At 38.0% G+C, this 19,210-nt stretch overlaps 1 protein-coding gene across 33 annotated transcripts in view; it reads right to left on the bottom strand.

Moving 5' to 3' along the window:
* The window catches only part of DLG2 (discs large MAGUK scaffold protein 2), a 1,831,252-nt gene that overhangs the window by 162,951 nt on the left and 1,649,091 nt on the right, over positions 1-19,210 (bottom strand). For all 33 annotated transcript variants that reach the window (XM_037744434.1, XM_037744428.1, XM_017544957.2 and 30 more), the window contains one exon: positions 773-887. In XM_037744434.1, the coding sequence (XP_037600362.1) occupies positions 773-887 (115 nt within the window). The remainder of the gene's footprint in view (positions 1-772; positions 888-19,210) is intronic.

The following is a 19,210-nucleotide window of genomic DNA, read 5'->3' as shown; positions in this document are numbered from 1 at the left end:
TTAATTAGGCATCACTTTCTTCCTTTTGTGTGTTAGTGCTTATATTATTTTTAAAGGTACAGTAAGCACTGATGAAGTTTGGAAGTAATATAGGAGGCTTTTCTCGGAAGAGGAGCATGTTATAGTTGAGTGCTGATGGATTTTACTTAAGAGGTAGCTACTAGGATGAAAGGCTGGAAGGCATTTCACATTCAATCAATCATTTTTCTTTTTTTGGTAGATTAATGAGTTTTGTCAGACAAGGAACAAGTAACTTTTATGGTCTGAGAACAACTGGTAATGAGATGACACAGAAGGAAGTCTTTCTGCCAAAACTCGTTAGAGAAAAGCACATAACTATTTAGAAGAACACCACGGATTTTAAATCAATGCACTAAAGCTAATGCAATCAATATCAGGTAGGTTAGGAGATGATACAGGCATATTTTCTTTTCACATTGATGGTAAGCAAATGCCCAGGGCTTTGGCCCACATATTTAAGATTTATTAGAAATGAAAATGTTTCTTCTCATTGTTATTGCAACCTATGCTAGGCACTTTATCCTGAATCATAACATTGCCAAAGAATAACTTGATAAAAGCAGGCACCTTTAACTAATTTACTCTAATAACATTTCAAACACTTATTCCAAATGGTTAAACATAAGGTCATTCAGCAGTGTATTGATGAGCAGGTGGTAATTAGAACACATGTTCTGTTGCTTCACGGTGTTGCCTTTGTTTTCTCAAGTTGCAATGCTCACAAAGTACAGATAAATACTCCATTGCCTACCTGACATAGAGGGAGCGTTTCTGATTGGTTCGCAGGGACCCGGACCCGGAACTCATGCTGTGGTTCATCATCTGCTCTCGTAGGTCATGGATTTTGGCCTCAAATCGAGCGTAATCTGGTAATGAAAACAAAGGTAGCAAATTTGGCTTTGTTCCTTCAAGAGTTAGAAATGCTGCACAGCCCAGGCAGCCCCTCACCCACGTTGTTAGGTCCTTTGCCAAACAATGGGGACACGTACAACTCCAGGCTATGCTTCTTTACTATAATTTATTCACAGACATTAATAAGAGGAAAGTGAGAAATCAGTTCCTTCCCAAAAGGTACCTAGAAAACATACCGTCATCCAATTCTCAACCTGTAAAAAGTCCAAGCAGGGTGGGAGAGAGAGGATTGGGGATCATGGGGAGGGGGATGTGGTTGAAAACATGCAACAAAATATCCTTGTGGTGATGAAAATGTTTGCTATCTTGCCTGCAGTGGTTGACATGAATAACTGCACATAAGATAAAATTACACAGAACCAAATGCGCGTGCACGGGCGCGCGCGCGCACACACACACACACACACCCCCACACGACTGGGGAAAATCTGAATAATATTGACGAATTGCATCAATGTGAATATCCTGGTAGTGATAATGTGCAATAGTTTTGCAAAATGTTGCTACTGGTGGAAACTGAGTAAAATTATTTCTTATAGCTGTGCGTAAATTTATAATTATCTCAAAAACAAAAAGCTAAATAAAATAATATTCCATGGGAATCCCAACTCGATGGGGGTATTGAGGAGAGTCTCTATTTACCCTCAGCCTGATAGACCAGAGAATCAAGAGTGATGAGTTGTGTAAGAAATGTTATTTAATTTAACTAAATTTTGTTAGGGGGTGTCAGTCTGCTTGACCACTTGGGGTCATACCTCAATTTTGTCCTATACCTTTGCTCACAAGCCAAATTTTAGACATTTTCAAACATTAAAATATGGGTATAATAAAAGTCAAAGAAATATACATATTATATCATTGCTATTGTTTCACACAAAAAGTATTTTTGGCATCAATCCAATAAAAATAAAGAAAGAACAGGTTCTCAGGCACTTAATAACACAATGAACATGTAAAAAGAAACGGCTTTTGATGTTTCAATATTTTTTATCACAACCTAGAAACTTCTATCATTTCCTTGGCAAAACAATGTCTTGCGTTAGGAAAATCCAGCAGGCTTAACTTACCCACAAATAAACTTAAAAATGTTAATTAAAATTATAAATGGTTCTTTTAATTACAAAGAAACTCACCATGAAGGATTTTAATAGAGTATATCAGCACATTTCAGAAAACAATTTGATTTTCAATTCAATTTATTCACAACTTGAATAAAACAAGGATGATTGAATATAATAAAAGATGATCTACTTACAGAGTGTTTCAAATTCTTTATAATAAAAAGTTCTATAAAATGTAATTTCATTTTAACTTACTGAATATGTATTGGTTATTGTAAGGTGAGCTTGATTTGACCTTAGTTTTCAGCAATAAATAGATAACAGGAAAATAAACTCTGAATGTTGAATATGTTAAAAGTTTAGTATACTACAGATAAAGCTGTAATAGAAGGCCGGAAATTTCTGGTGCATATCCAAAGTCTGGTATTATCCAGATTTGGAAGGCTTCCTGTTCACGCTTAGCTTTTGAATAACGAAGTCCTAAATGATTAAATAAGCACAACACATATTTAACAACATAGTTAAGGTAAAAATCTACTGACTATAATTTAAGAAAATTTATTTCATTTTCTAGAAGAGAAAACATTTATTTATAAACATCAATATGATATTGTATGCAGGCAAGGCATGGTGACACATGCATGTAGTCTCAGCTATTTGGGGGACTGAGGCAGGAGAATCACTTGAGCCCAGGATTTCAAGGTTTCAGTTGAGTTATGATCCCACTACTGCACTCCAGCTTGGGTGACAAAGAGCGACCCTGTCTTTATTTAAAATAAAATTAAAAAAAGATATGATACTGTATGGAGATTTAAATCATTTTGAGCAAGTCGTGCTTTCTTGCCACCTTAGAAGAGTCAATTAACATTTATTGCTTGCCACATGGCAGACAATATGCTCAATGCATCATGGCTATTATCTCATTCCTTTTTTAAATTGCAAAACAAAGTCTATGGATGTTGAAAAATATTGAAATATATAGAAAAACGCAGGATAAAAATTGAAAGGCTCTCTTGTCTCTTCTGGCTTTTCCTACCTTCTCTCTCATTGCTCTCTTTCCCTACAGCTTACTCTAGTGGTACGTTTGGTTGTGTGCTGGATATGTATGTGTGTGTTTGTGGGTAGCTGTATGTGTTTGTGTGTGTGTGTAGATATACATACATACCCATACAAATGAGACCATAACTATTTATTGTACTAAGACTTTTTTCTCCATTTTTAATAGTGTAATTTGGATATTTTCCTGCCGTCTACCAAATATACAAACATCATTTTTCTTAATACTCTTAATAATCTATTCCATAGTTTAGACTGTATTTAACAATTGCCTTATCGTTAGATATTTAGGCTGGTCCAGCTTTTTGCTATTATAAACAGGGATTTTGGTGTTCACGTGCATGTTTACAGCAGGTTAGTAGAGCACCAGAAATGCCTCCATTAGCATTTCCAGAGAAGAAAATTGTCTTGTCAGGAATACAGTTTAGGATCTCTTAACTTTTTTGATCCATGCTTTACATTGTCGCTTGATAAATACCACATTTCACCCCTGAGTACCACTAAATCTCCCATCTAGAGAGATGGGACACTCTCCTTTATAACTTTGATGACTTTACTACCCATGATAAAATCATGAAATTTCACCTTCCAGTTGTCCCTTCTTAAACATCTAACTCCAATGCAAGTCCCATCCCCTCATTTAATCACTTTGCTGCTTTACTGTATTCTTCACACCTACTTGCAGTTCTTGTATAGTTGTTCATCCTCCATTAGACTGCTCTCTGAGGGCAGAAAATATTTTTCATTCTTCTTGGAATTTCCTTTTCCTAACACAGTGTCTGAGATGCTCAGTAAACTTAAAAAAAAAATGAATAAAAAATAATACAACCATCTGATCTTTGACAAACCTGACAAAAACAAGCAATGGGGAAAGGGTTCCCTATTTAATAAATGGTGTTGGGAAAACTGGCTAGCCATATGCAGAAAGCTGAAACTGGATCTCTTCCTTACATCTTATACAAAAATTAACTCTATATGGATTAAAGATTTAAACATGAGGCCTAGCACCATAGAAACTCTAGAAGAAAACCTAGGCCAATACCATATAGGACATTAGCATGGGCAAGGACTTCATGGCTAACACACCAAAAGCAATGGCAACAAAAACCAAAATAGACAAATAGGATTTAATTAAACTTAAGACCTTCTGCACAACAAAAGAAACAATCATTAGAGTGAACCGGCAACCAACAGAATGGGAAAAATTTTTGCAATCTACCCATCTAACAAAGGGCTAATATCCAGAATCTACAAGAACTAAAGCAGATTTACAAGAAAACAAACCAAACAAACCCATTCAAAAGTGGATGAAAGACATGAACAGACATTTTTTGAAAGAAGACATTTATGAGGCAAGCAAACATATGAAAAAATGCTCATCATCACTGGTCATTAGAGAAATGCAGATCAAAACCACATTGAGATACCACCTCACAGCAGTTAGAATGGTGATCATTAAAAAATCAGGAGACAAAAGATGCTGGAGAGGATGTGGAAAAATAGGAACACTTTTACACTGTTGGTGGGAGTGTAAATTAATTCAATCATTGTGGAGGACAGTATGGCAATTCCTCAAGGATCTAGAAATAGAAATATCATTTGACCCAGCAATCCCATTACTGGGTATACACCCATAGGATTAGAAATAATTCTATTATAAAGACACATGCACATGTATGTTTATTGCAGCACTGTTCACAATAGCAAAGACTTAGAACCAACCCAAACATCCATCAATGATAGACTGGATAAAGAAAATGTGGCACATATACACCATGGAATACTATGCAGCCATAAAAAAGGATGAGTTCATGTCCTTTGCAGGGACATGGATGAAACTGGAAATGATCATTCTCAGCAAACTGACACCGGAACAGAAAACCAAACACCACATGTTCTCACTCATAAGTGGGTGTTGAACAATGAGAACACAGGGACACAGGGAGGGGAACATCACACACTGAGGCCTGGGGGGTGGGGGGCTAGGGAGGAATAGCACGGGGTGGGGGTATTAGGGAGGGATAGCATTAGGAGAAATACATAATGTAGATGACGGGGCGGTGGATGCAGCAAACCACCACCAAGGCACATGTATACCTATGTAACAAACTTGCACGATCAGCACGTGTACCCCAGAACTTAAAGTAGCTTAGTGGCTACTAATCCGGGAGTCTGGGAAACAAAACCAAACCCGAGGTCACAGTTTTAAGTGGAAATCTTCATATTACTGAAATACGAAATCTACTCAAGCCAAAAAAAAAAAAAGAAAAAAAGAAAAAGAATAAAAAATAAATGAGGGAGTGAGTAGAATACCTAGATGAATTCAGTTGCAAAATGGCTCCAGGTACTGAAATTGTCCATTTTCATTTTCATGTTTTGCAGTAAGAAAGATGAACATGCATTTCCCTAGTACTACTTTTTTCAAGACTAAATATTCTAATTGCAAGGCTTTATTTCTGTCAAATCACTACCATTTCCAAATTCTTGTTCTTTTTATTGTTCTCTAGGAAATCTTTCCATCTCAATCATGTCATACATTGGTAAAAATTCTGTGACACTTCATCTGTATACAATCAGCACTTTGTTAGGCTCTTGTAGCTGTCACATTTTAAGTAAGACAACAGGATACTTCCTGTAATAAAAAATTATATTTGCCTTACTGTGTGGCTCATTAGGTACCCAAAATGTTTCCTGCCATGCCTTTGAAATGTTTCACCTGCATGACATCCTATGGTGTTTAAATTCCCCAATACGAACGATTTGCACTGCATTTGCCTTTATGGGAATCTACCCTGTTTTCACCTTTCCTACTTTGACAGTCATCTTAATCTAAATCCTGTGTCAAAGGTGCTTATCTGTCTCTTCGCTACTTTTCTTTGAAAGTTAAACATAGCTACAAGCAATTTCATCAGAGTAAAGCTAGAAAGATCTGGTTTTACAAATATAAATAGCATGTCTGTGGCAGAAGAGCTCCGTCTCCAACTTCTTGGAGATAAACAAATTTATAGTTAGAAATACTCTAGAAATAAACAGGAAACCTGCTATGCAAATTGTGAAATATAAGTCTCTATGTTTTATAGAAGTACCAAAATTATATTTCTCAACAAGTTAAAACAGAAAATTCCAATCCACCAAATATTAATCCTCTCCCTCCTTCCCTCAAATGTTTTACTCATATCTATGCCTGTCCCTCTGAAACATTTTCAGTCAAATTCATAACATGGTCTTGATTCTGAGCCTCAGGAGAACATTCGATTGAAATTTCAAATGCTTCAATCTTTATATTATTCAAAGTGGAATTCATGTTTTCTGAGCAACTGCAATAAGCCAGGATTGGTGCTACATACTTTAAAAATTATATTATTTCTCCTAAGACAGTTCTGAGGTAGATATATTATTTTACAGGTGAGGAAACAGGTTCAGAGAGGTGAACTAATTTCACCAAGGTTATGGAGCTACTAGGTAACAGAGCTCACTGGACACAAAGCTAGGATTCAACCCTGGATCTCCGTGAAGCCCTTTTGTTTCCATTACATCACGACACCTGTTATAACGCCACAATGTTTGTTTAGAATGTAAGGTCTCCTCAATTCTCTACTCTTATTTCTTGACATCTTGCTCTTCTTCCCTTCAGCTGCTGTGTTAGTCAGGTGCATGCAGGTCTTCTATCAGACCATAAGCTACTTGGAGACTTAGGGTGCCTCACTCATTTCTATTCCCAAACCTCAGGGTCTATCATTCTACCTTGTATATACACAGGACTTCTACAGCTTTGAACAAGTCAGAACCTGAAAGAATTTGCTTCCAGAATAGGACATTGACAGGAAAATTAAGTATGACTATGCTGAGGTGTATTACAACATTAAAAATGCAGCACTTTCTTATGTCTTGTTTTGCATGAAATAGGTGTCTGGTAAATACTTTTAAAATTACAAGTTATTTTATGTTTTGGGGGGACTTTCTTCTGTAACAAGAAGCAAACCACTGAAACTCCTACTCCTAGGCAAATGTTTTAAAGGAGCTTCATGAAACATTACCTCCAGCTGGTTCTTTCCCTGCCTCTATGTATGACAAACCATTTTCTTCCTCCACATTCTTGGGTATGTAAAGCCAGTTGTTCCTGACTAGGTGCATTTATTTTGGGGGTTCTGGCATTTGTTTTCACCTGGACAAGATGGATGATAATAGTAAAAAGTGTACAAGATTTGGGTTATGTAGATGGAGTCAAAATCCTGGTTGTGCCACTAAATAGCTACACATTACTGTAAAAGTTATTAACCTTTCTGTGCTTAATTTTCTCACGTAAAATGGGAATAATAATCGGACCTACCTCAAGATCTGTTGAGAAGATTATGAGACCTGATGGATCTAAAAGATTGGTCCTTGGTAATGATTGTCAATTTCTCCTGTTATTTCTGTGTGTAATTCATCACCTATTCTTGTTCATCACTTGTGAGAATTATAACCCCTTTCTGTACCAAGTATAATGGAAACCTGTGTCTGCTCCTAGAGCCCCCTGTTACAGCCTCCCTCTGCCTGTTATGAATTGATGTCTACCAGGTTGAAGAGGAATGAGCCACAGATGGCCATACTTTGGGACACTTGTCACCAGGATGGAACTTCTCATCTGCTAGGCAACCACTAAATGGACCCTCAAGGTACTCTCATCAGCTCATAGTGACTTGGAGTCCAGGAGAATAATGTCCAATTCCAAAGCTGTTGCTGTTTTCAGGAGTATCAGTGACTTCATTCATCAGTATTGTCTCAAGGCCTTAACCTACTGATGGACAGTTGGAGCAAGGTCATGGGTGTGAACACCACACACTACACAGTGAGGGGGACTCTGCCTTACACTTGTTTTCAATTTGTTAAGGGTGAGTAAGGTGACTCAGAATGCAAATCTACCATTCACACACAAGAGGAGGCATTGCCTCCGGTAAGAAGGCTGGTGTTAAATGCAGTGGGATTATCTGCATTGGTTAAAACTGCCCAACTGCTCATGTTTCACAACTCAGGTGACTTAGCTTCGTTCTGAGATAAGAAAACAACACACTCAGTGGGAGAGGCAATAGCATGAGGCCATGGCCTGCTCTCCCCCTTTCCCTAGTAAGCTGGTGGGCAGCATGCTCTCCACCAGTCACGACCACATCCAGCTGTCTCGTGACTTCCAGACAAGAGGAAGCCATGAACAGAGGAAACAGGGTTAGACACTCTAGGTTAGAAAGCCAGCTTTTTGTCTTAATTTTCTCATTTATTACTAATGGGGCCTTAGGAAGTTGCCTAACCTCAGTTTGCTCATCTACAAATTGCAAAGTTCACAAAGTGGTTGTGAGACTTGAAATGAGATGTGACTGAAGTGTTTTGAAAATATAAGACAGGTGTTGCTGTTATTACTTTGGCGGCTCCTGTCAGGACAAAGACATATGCAGTTCTTAGTGGTACTAATGGTGGCAGTGGCACCCTCTTTCTATTTGTTCATTATAAACGTGTGCAGCTTTAACAACAACTGGTAAGATCACTGGGCTGTAAAGAGGACTCTGCACATCCAAGCAACAGAGACTGCTTCCCTGCCGAGTTATCCATTTCCACACTACAGGAGAATTAGTTTGAAGAGAACACCTGCTGTACACACGAGAAGCTTTAAATAGACACATCTGAACTAGAAGCTCTAGGTGGCTTATAAAAAAGGAAATTAGAGCTTTAGCACGACTTTGAGTAGGGCTAGGGTAAACATCAATAGTGTGTAGTCTATTGGTGGGGGGGGGTCACAATATTGTTTACCTGGATGTGACCCTCATTGTCAGTGAGGCTCAGGAAGGGTACATGGCAAGGATGAAGCAGGAACAGTTTACAGCTATTCTTAGCAGAGCATCTAATCACTGCTCCAGGGATGAGAGCTGTGAGCAGTTACAAATGTTTCCATTTCTTTGGTGGAAGCATTCTTCTTTCATTTATTCAGTAAATATTTCTTCAGGGTTTATTACATGCCAGGCACAATCCTAATTGCTAGGATATTAAATCCACTGAACAGATTTTTTCCTCAAGAGGCTCACAGGCTAGTGCACAGTTGCTTATAATTTTCTAGTTTCTTCATGTGAATACAAACAATATTTAAATTTGGTATTTAAATATCTACTCCATTTGAGGAGTATTATGTTCTTTCTAGATGCTAACAGGATATCAATAAACCGTCTATCATGGAAAGACACTAATACAGTCAGTTCCATGTTAAAATGGACAAATTGGGGCAGGTTCAATTTTTGTGAACTCCCTGGTTACTTACAGAGCGAGAAGAGCTACCTGAAGTTCAAAGCAGCATCTTGGAATCAGAGTTTCTGGATTTGAGTCCTGGCTCTGAGAGACATTAAGAAAATATCATAACTACTCAGAGATTCTGTTTTCTCATTTGTGAAATGGAGAAATCATCCCTACCCCCACATATTGTTGTTCTGTATATCTAAGAGAGTATAATTTATTTTCATCCTTTTAAGCAGTATTGATTTTAAAAAGCACCATCAATGAATAATAGCTTTTTTTTTTTTTGGGGAGAGGGTACACACAAGACTCTTCTGATTTCACAAGCTGAAATGTATTTTGTGGAAAGGGAAAGATGTGAATCTTATAATCAATGAAATATGATAATTCAGAATGTTTAAAACTAGAAAATCGAGAATAAATATACTACTGCTGTCTCTCCACTGGACTCTTAAACAAATAGTGACACATAAGAGGATTAGCCTCAAGTTCAAGAAGCAGTGCTTTGTCAAAATTCTTTCATATGAAGATACAAAAATAATTTTAATTATTTGGAGCTCAGGAAATATTAGATGGTTGCCATTTCATCACCTTTTTTTCTAGTTTTCCTGGGATTTCAGTGCCAGATAGGCCCAGAATGGGCCCAGAGACATTACAGGAGACTTTAGACATATCTATAGAATTTTCTTATAGCTTTTCTTACCCTGGCTGCTTTTCAAGTCATCCTGTCAGGGAGGGCGCCATTAGGAACTATTTGAGTAGGCTGGCTTCCCTCCCAGATACGCCACCTCCGTCAAGAACACTGAGCTCTGGCCACTGGAATGATTTGGATCTTTCCAAGCTACTGCCTAAGGATTTGACTAGCTTTTACTTCAACCCTGACTTAGCTCATCTCTCAAGTTGCCAACCTGCCTCTGTGTTGAAGTGGTGACATGGAATTTTCCATTGCTAAAGATTTACAGATGTTTGGCTTACAAATCCAAATGTGTGTGTGTGTGTGTGTGTGTGTGTGTGTGTGAGAGAGAGAGAGAGAGAGAGAGAGAGAGAGAGAGAGAGAGAGACAGAGAGAGAAAGACAGACAGAGAGGGACTGGGAGACAGAGAGACATAGAGGGAGACAGAGAGGAAGATAGAGAGATGGAGAGAGACAAATAGATTATGAAATAAATTCATCAGAATCCAACTTTAACCAGAAATTGTAGACAATAGCAAGAGTCTGCTATCTTTTCTGCACTCCACAAAGGTAGAGGATGTAGGCACTTATCTCTTGCACCTCTTTGGTGCTGACCATTAAAAATTCACTTACGGAAACCATGAGGGCAAGGATGTTACCGTGTTTTTTTCTGTATCCTAACACTTGGCACAGAGTGTGTACACAGTTATCAGCTAATAAATGTTAATATAAATGCTTGCTGAATTGGATGAGTTATATCAAGAGTTCTGATAAACAAAAATGATCCTTTAGCTTGCCAGATCTAATACTGAATAGATCAGTCTTTCAGAATAAGTTTTAATAGCATGCTGAATTAAGGTATGTCTCTCTCCATTCTTCCCCACCCCTTCTCTGTTTTCGGATAGAATTGGGATCATTTGTTTTGACTAGAACAATTTTCTGCAGCTTGGATGGAGAAACTTTAAAGATATTTCAGCCAAACACTCAGGAAATCTTTAATGTGTGAAATAAAGTAAGTTTTATAGGCAAATAACAATCTGAATCCCTAACTAGCTATTTCATATAATATGCATATAACTCTGAAAATTACATACATCAAATTTCAATTTGGCTTCATGCAAGCTTTGTTTTATTGGTTCATAAAGGCATATTTTCTTTGATTATCAGGATTATTGCAAAATGCAGTCAGCACCGAAACTTCCTAAAGTTGGCAAAGCCTGTTTTCTTTGGGTGATAGGAATAACTGATATATTATTATTTTTTAAGGCTCTGAGATAAATTTGATCCATGTTTGAGTCACAAGTTTATTATTGATTTTTAGTGTGGATTTTGCATAAGATACTCAATTTAGAGAATACTCAGTTTTCCCATATGTACAATAGAAAAATAGTAGTTACCTGATCAGATTTTTTGAAAGGTAAATGCAACAGCAGTTGTAAATGACATAGTTCATTGTTAGGAACAGATTAGGTGCTCAATAAATGAACAACAACAACAACAACAACTCATGAAGCTCTCTTAAAGTTTTACATTCCCAGCCTATAAAATGAAGGCATCACCGATTTCCTGCTTATATTACCAGGTTGCTGTGAAGATCAAATGAAGAAACAGATAAAAATGTTTGGTAAACTGAATAGTACAGTATAAAAAGAAAGTGGTGACAAGAGTAATTCATACCAATGAAGTCTTTAAAAACACCCCAACCTGCCTACAAGACTACTTTCTCTGTCTGAGAGTTAGCTCAAATGTGGAATTAGATTTCAGATTTAGCTGTAAACGTAAAGCCACATAGGGCATCACGCATGAGAGCAAATGTGAAATTCTGTGGGGGAAAATGGAAACTTCAGATATTATTAGGGCCTAGCTGCCAGTGATGATTCTCTCAAGATTTTATTGGCAGGCTTGGTGAAAGTGTCAGAGTGGGGATGCACAGGCTGCAGTTTAATTGGCGTGATTTGTAGCTAATGGTGCATCAGATGAAGGAACAAGGAACTGTGCCTTCTAATTTAAAGCATAGTACCTAAGACTGCATCCACCAAATAAGAAAATTTTCCTTGGCAAACACAAATATTAAATCTTTACTGAATTTCTCTTGTTCTTTTGTATAAAAATATAGAGCCAGAAGCTAATATAATATCTAAGTTTCCTGTATTCTGCAGTAATAATCAGTTAGATATTGCCCAATGAAAAGGGTGATATTTTTGTCTATTATAGACCAGGGCAGAGAAGGGAGAAAAAGCTGTTCTGGCTTGAGAGGTAGGCAAGTTTGCAGTCCCCTTGGATATGAGTTATATGAGGGATATAAATATCTATCTTGCCTCAATGGTAGTCTTATCCTTTTTATCCTCTTATGATATCTTTAGACTTGCATACACATGTTATCTGGGACAGAAGCCCACTTGATATAGTATGGCTGTGTCCCCACTCAAATCTCATCTTGAATTGTATCTCCCATAATTTCTCTTGTTGTGGGAGGGACCTGGGCGGAGATAATTAAATCATGGCAGCTGTTTCCACCGTACTGTTCTCATGGTAGGGAATAAATCTCACAAAATCTGATGGTTTTGTAAGGAGAAACCCCTTTCACTTGGCTCTCTCTCTTTGCCTGACACCATACATGTAAACTGTGACTTCCTTCTTCAGCAGCATAAAAACAAACTAATACACCACTATTCCTAGGTACACAGAGCCACAATGGGAAGAACACTAAGGGAATATGGAGGCTCAAGGAGGCTGGTTGGTCTATTCAAGGCCACACAGCAGAGCTGGGACTCAAATTCAAAACTTCTAGTCCTAGTTTCACTCACTACTTTTTTTTTCTACTTTAATTCTAGACTTTCTTCTACAAGTGACTACTTTTCCCTGTTTTGTTCTTGACATAAACGAGTCCATGGCTGTTTAAGACTGGTTTACTTTGATTACCCAAAGTAACCATTTAGCAGCCAATTTCTGGTATGACTATAGATTCATGTCTACAATGAATTCTATTGGTGATTTCGTATGATCAAAATGGAAAGGCCTTGTTTGATTTCCCCAATATACTCCTCAAATGAAGGCTTCTCAAAATATCATTTACATGATTCTGGGCTTAAAATTTGAAGTCCATAGGAAACTATGGCTCATACAGTTTCCTGTTGGTGAAGGTTGTACACACATGGTGATATCAGACTGCCAGGACTGTATCCAACAAGCACAGACTCAGCATTTACCAGGATTGAAGGGAGATAGGAGGTACTCAGGAGACACAGCAGCCAGCTCCTAACCCTAATGCTCCTGAATCAATGGAACAATTTAGTGCAGGGATTTCCCAGTAGTAACTGGGACATGAGGCAGCACAGAAAAATAAGACCAAGGCTCAGAACTAATGATCAATTTAAACTTACCTCATTTAATAGACTGTGTTGTCTTCCTTAAAAGTATGTTTTTCTTACTTTTTTGTTGTTAAAATACTTCCTACCCTAAAGAGGTATAAGAGTCAATTGTAATGTATAGTCCGTGTTTCAAATCTGATTAGAGGAGAAAAAAAGCCCACAATTTAAAAAGAGTAAATTCCAGACTGAATGCCAGATAATAAGCAGAATTATTTTTAGGCCAGGTGCTGTGGCTTATGCCTGTAATCCCAGCACTGTGAGAGCCTGAAGCAGGAGGATTGCTTGAGGTGAGGAGTTTGAGACCAGACTGGGCAATTAAAATAAAATAAAATAACTAGCTGGGCATAGTGGTGTGCACCTGTAGTCCTAACTACTTAAGAGGCCAAAGTGAAAAGATCTCTCAAGTCCTGGAGTTCGAGGCTGCAGTGAGCTATAACCGTACCACTGCACTCAAGCCTGGACAATAGGGTGAGACTGTCTCAAAAAAAAAAAAAAAAAAAAGAATATTTTAAACTCTGTTAGATGTGATGATAGCATTGTGATGTGTAAAAAGATGTTCTGTTTTTTTTTCTTTATACTTTGCAAATATTGTAGGAATGAAAAGTGATGATGTTGAGATTTGCTTTAAAATATATTAGCAAATATTTTAAGCGATCTATGAAATAAATTGGCAAACTCTTGCCTATTACTGAATCTCAGTAATAAGTACATGATCATTCTTTGTAAAATCCTCTCTACTTTTGTAATACTTGAAAATGTATATAATATAAATTTTTAAATTTGCTTTTTAAAAAGATTAAATATCTTAATTTGATAAAATTAAAAGCTGAAAACACTATGTCAGTCCTCCTCATTAGTACAGTGGACTGGGAGTGAGAGGACCTGGCTATTCCTCTTTCCCTGAGGTGTCCTCAGCTGTGTCACTCTGGGCCCTGGTTTCTTTCTAGTAAAATAAGTATAGTCATACTTATACCTAATACTGTTTTGAGATTCTGTTAAGGAAATAGCCATGAAAGTGCCATGCTGCACAAATGCATCTGTTAATCAACAATATTTTCTATACTCAGCCATGACAAGGCCCAGTGCAACACCTAAGCAATACAACAATCAAAATGCGGTCCCTGCACTCCAGGACTTTTCCATTACTCCTATTTAATGTACACATTGATCATCGCAGTAATGGCAGTTCCAGAATTAGCTCTCACCTCTAGTTTAAATTCTGTCTACAATTTTTAACCAAGGCCAGAAGGTCCCTGCTCAGCCCCTTGGCCGCATCCCTTTCCTAGTCTTTCCTTCCTTTTGGTTCTCTTCAGATATTAGGTATAAGTATGACTATACCTGTCGCACTAGGAAGAAACTAGGTCTCAGTTTTGGGGATTTTCTCAGTTCCGCTATCTCACAGCTCCAAAATATTATCCATGTTGTTTGTCTGCTTGAGACATCTTTCTCATCAGTCTTCATTTAACTTCTCATTCTTCCCATCTTATCTTAAACATCGCCTCCTGAGACACCTCATTGAGCTATGACAGGTCTTTCCTTCAAATACAACAGATACTTTTCTTTTGCGGCACTCAGCGTTTGTACAACTATTTATCTGTAAGTTCTTGCTTAGTATGTGTGAGGGAGACTGTGTGTGCCTGACAAATGTCTAACTGATGGAATGAGGCTGCTAATGTGGCCATCTCTCCCTCTTCCTGGTAAGAATGTGAAATTGTCATTTCAAAATGTGGAGAATTCGATGAATATGTTCTACTCCTCTATAGCTCTCCCACTAAAATAATTTTTAATTTTCAATTGAGGTGATAAAAAGAATCGCCAGAAAGATAGATCTAGAGAATTGTTTATACTCTTAACTTTGTTCTCAACATAATTATTGATTTCTGAATCCTAAAATCACCTAGCTGGATTCTCCCTCATTTGAAGATTATATCTTACTCCTTTAGATGCTAAATGTGTTCCTATTTATCATCTTAATATTGTGAGTATTTTGTGGTATGCAGCCGGAAAAATCACATAATGGGAACTTACTCACAGCCCCCAAACTCATAAACAGGAGCTGAATAGAAATTCCTCAGTGCAATTTATGGTAACAATTTCATGCTCAGTTTAGCTATTTCCATGACTCAGAAATTTCTTTTGCCTATTTCAGTAATTTTTTTTCTAAACACTTCTTCCCCTAATTTTTGGCACTGGATCTATGAGAAAGTGAAGAACTCCCGGTTGTATGTGAAATTGGAATTGTCACTGAAGTAAGGACAAAATATAGCCCTATACCATTCATTGCACAGTACCATTTGCTATGAAATTTGACCTCTGAAACAAAGATATTACAAAACCATTGTGTGTTTTTTAAGGGATAAATGATATTTTTCATGTAATCCCCAGCATTATGATGGAAAGACTAGATAGTGGATAGAAAACCTGGATGTCATTTAGGCATCTCTTTCACTGGTTGGGTGAGAAACGGTGAAGAAGATGGGAATGGAGAAGTGACATACATTTGGTGAATGTAAATAAGAGGCTTTGCTGATTAATTCAGTGTGGTCCATGAGAAAGAGTGGAAGTGGCCAAGGTTCCCTCAGGTTTCCAGTGTGGACAACCGACTGAGAACAGAAAGGAGTGGTCATTGAGAGGAAGAAAGAAAATGACACTGAGTCCATGTTGAGACGCACTGAGTTGAAAGGGATATTATTATGGCTCAGGCTTTCTGAATTCCAGTGACTGGGAATATGGGAATATGGGAAGATACATCTTTAACAATCGAAGCAATTTATACACAAGAGGCTTTCCTGAGCCTAAGGAATAGTTATAGATGAGGGTTGTGCTGCAAACACATATTGAGTTGTATGAAACATATACTAATCTGACCGTTCTGGCCTCCAGACTGAGGGAAAATTAGGAAATAATAAAAGTAACCATTAAAAATGGACTTTCATGCACAAACAAACAAACAAAAATAGGCCAGGAGGAAATTCATCCCTGTATAACTAAAACAGGCAAATTTATCTTTCCTCTGATTAATAATTTAAGAAGAAATCCCAAGCATGCTGCCTCTGGAGGTGTAGGAGAAGCTCCTATAATTAGACTGCAATTTGAACCATGAGGGTGAGGATTAGAATGCTGACTCAGAGTCTGGTGTCACTTATTCACAGTTTGTACAACAAAAGGCTAAAAATTTGGGAGAGGCAGGATGACCGAAACCCCATTCTGGGGGTTGTTTTAGCGCAGTTACAGGCTAAGTTATTTCCATTGCTATTTGCCAGAAAATTTATTCCCTATCTCCCTTAGTCTGTGCCTGAATTTTGTGGGACTTGCTCGAGAATGGTATTCATGCTTCAAGAGCCAGGAATCATTGCATTCCAACAATTTTCCTATTTATTTTAACCAAAACAGAGCTGGTTTCTATAAATTAATTTAAGAAGTTATCCTCTTTGATACAATTTACTTGTGCTTGATCAATCTTAGAATAAACTAACAGACACACAAAAACTCATCAAGCCAGCTCTGTTCAGTGGGGAACTACTGCAGAAACGGCAGGTTTCTACTTGGCACATTTTGGATTTTGGATTTGCAAGAAGATGTGAAAAGAACACCGTTCAGACAAAAGCCAGTCTTAACTAGGAATTTAATATTCTTTGCCCAAACGGCTTAGTTTGTTTCCCATTTTGAGTCATTATATGAATCCTTTTTTATTTTATTTTTGTCTCCTATATAGAACAAATTATCTCCCTCTATTGAATAGCCTTTCAAATATAAAACAAAGATAGTGAGAGAGGAAGAGAGGAAGGAAGGAAGGGAGGAAGGAGGGAAGGAAGGGAAGGAAGGAAGGAAAGAAGGAAAGGGAGGGGAGAGAGGGGAGGGGAGGAGCAGGGAGGGAAGGAGGGAGCGGAGGGAAACAGGAAAAGCTCTAATTTCTTCTGTTTTTCTTGTCTTTTAGTAAAACTCCTCCTCCCCTTCACATCCTTCAGCTGCTCCCCTTAGAGTTTTCTGTGGACACTTTTGCTGGTCTCTCCTCTTCCCTCGCACACCACTTACCACTGTACTTTATTTCGTATCATCTATCTCCATCCTTTCCCAACTCCTGAGCACTCAGCCTCCTCTGGCTCTTTTCTGGTTCCTTCATTCCTAGAACTGTGTGGCTGGCTCCTGAAGGCAAATGACAAATGTTTGCCATGTGCACACGTATGTGCATGAATGAATACATCCAGGTTCTGACTTCTTTGGGGCACCTTTACTTTCTCAATGCTCCTTCTATGATGGGTGGGTGGGTGGGGGGGTCTTCCTAGAACTGAACATGATATTCCACGTGTGATTTAATACATCCAAAAGCTCTTTCTTCCCTAAATGTTCCTTTTTAAAAGCTACTGTTTTCAATTAATGAGTGTCTTATCTTAAGTATTAGTATTAGAGGTATTTTGATGTTTCCTTCCATTCTCTGCATTATCTCTTGATTCTCTAGATTCTTTGTGATTCTATTTTGTTTAAACGATGTCCTCCGGTGTCTGGCAATCTTTGCTTATAAGTCCAAATTAAAAATCAGGCATTAAAGTGCTGATTGGAAGCTCTGTGTGTGGGCAGGTATTGTTGAACAGTGGTAAACAGGGGACATGTTCATTTTAGAGACACCCATATATCAGGACCTATATATCTCTATGCCAAGGCAGTTTCCTCAGAGTCTCTTAAGATCATTTCTTTCATGTTAAAAACCTGGTTACTGGGTACTGGGAGTGAAGGGAAGAGAGGGGCTTAGACAAGAGTGGGGCTGGGAGGATGTCTCATAATTCACTAAGTACCTTCTTCTATATCTCTGGTCTCTGTGCAGCATTTTACCCCCACCATCATCCATGTCTGATGCCTCAGGTTCAAACTGGTTCAGTCTTTTCAAAGAGGAAATATTTGCTGGTGTGGGAATGATTGGCAGGTTGAAGAGGGAATTTGAAGCTTTACCTGCTCCTTTTAAAACTTCTAGCAGCCAGGTGCGGTGGCTCACGCCAGTAATCCTAGCACTTTGGGAGGCTGAGGTGGGCGCATCATGAGGACAAAAGATCAAGACTATTCTAGCCAACATGGTGAAACCCCGTCTCTGCTAAAAAAATACAAAAATTAGCCAGGCATGGTCCCAGCTACTCGGGAGGCTGGGGCGGAAGAATCCCTTGAACCCAGGAGGCGGAGGTTGCAGTGAGCCGAGATTGCACCACTGAACTCCAGCCTGGCAACAGAGAAAGACTCCGTCTCAAATAAATAAATAAATAAAAAATATAAACTTCTGGCCAATCTTTGTGTTTTCAGGCCTTCCTCACATCCATACCTACAGATACCCAAGGCCTTTAGTACCCGAGTCTTGCCGGGATTCTGCACATCTCATTAGCTCCATATTCTCCTAAGTACATGGGTTTCTGCTTTCTCAGCTCTGATAGGTCATTTTCCACTCAATCACCAGCATTACAGCCTCCAAAGTTTTGTTCATATGTCTTACATGCATTGTCTTGACCGACTTCTTTTCGGACCTTAGATTGTCTACCTATTTAAATTCCTTAATTGCTACTTTGGTGGAGTTTTGGAAGGGAACAGAAATATAGGTGGGTGTTTAAATTGTCACATTTAACAACTCAAAATTTATATTTAATTCTATTTAATTGAATCTGGCTGCTTTCTTGCCATTGGTCTATTTGAAAAGCTCATATGGACCCAGATCTGCCATCATCACGTGTTCTATAACCGTAAATCTTGTGACATCTGCAAAAAGTACAGAAGACCTCAAGAGAAGATAAGCTAGAATTTATTTATTTTTATGACTTTTATTCAGTTTTTATTAAAGCTTTCCTACCTTTCCAGATTGACACAGAATTATTCCATGAATCT

Source organism: Cebus imitator, unplaced genomic scaffold (genome assembly GCF_001604975.1).
Source record: "Cebus imitator isolate Cc_AM_T3 unplaced genomic scaffold, Cebus_imitator-1.0 Scaffold174, whole genome shotgun sequence".
In the NCBI taxonomy this organism is placed as follows: domain Eukaryota; kingdom Metazoa; phylum Chordata; class Mammalia; order Primates; family Cebidae; genus Cebus; species Cebus imitator.
The sequence above is the reverse complement of the archived record's forward strand: the minus strand, read 5'-3'. Positions and strand labels throughout refer to the sequence as shown.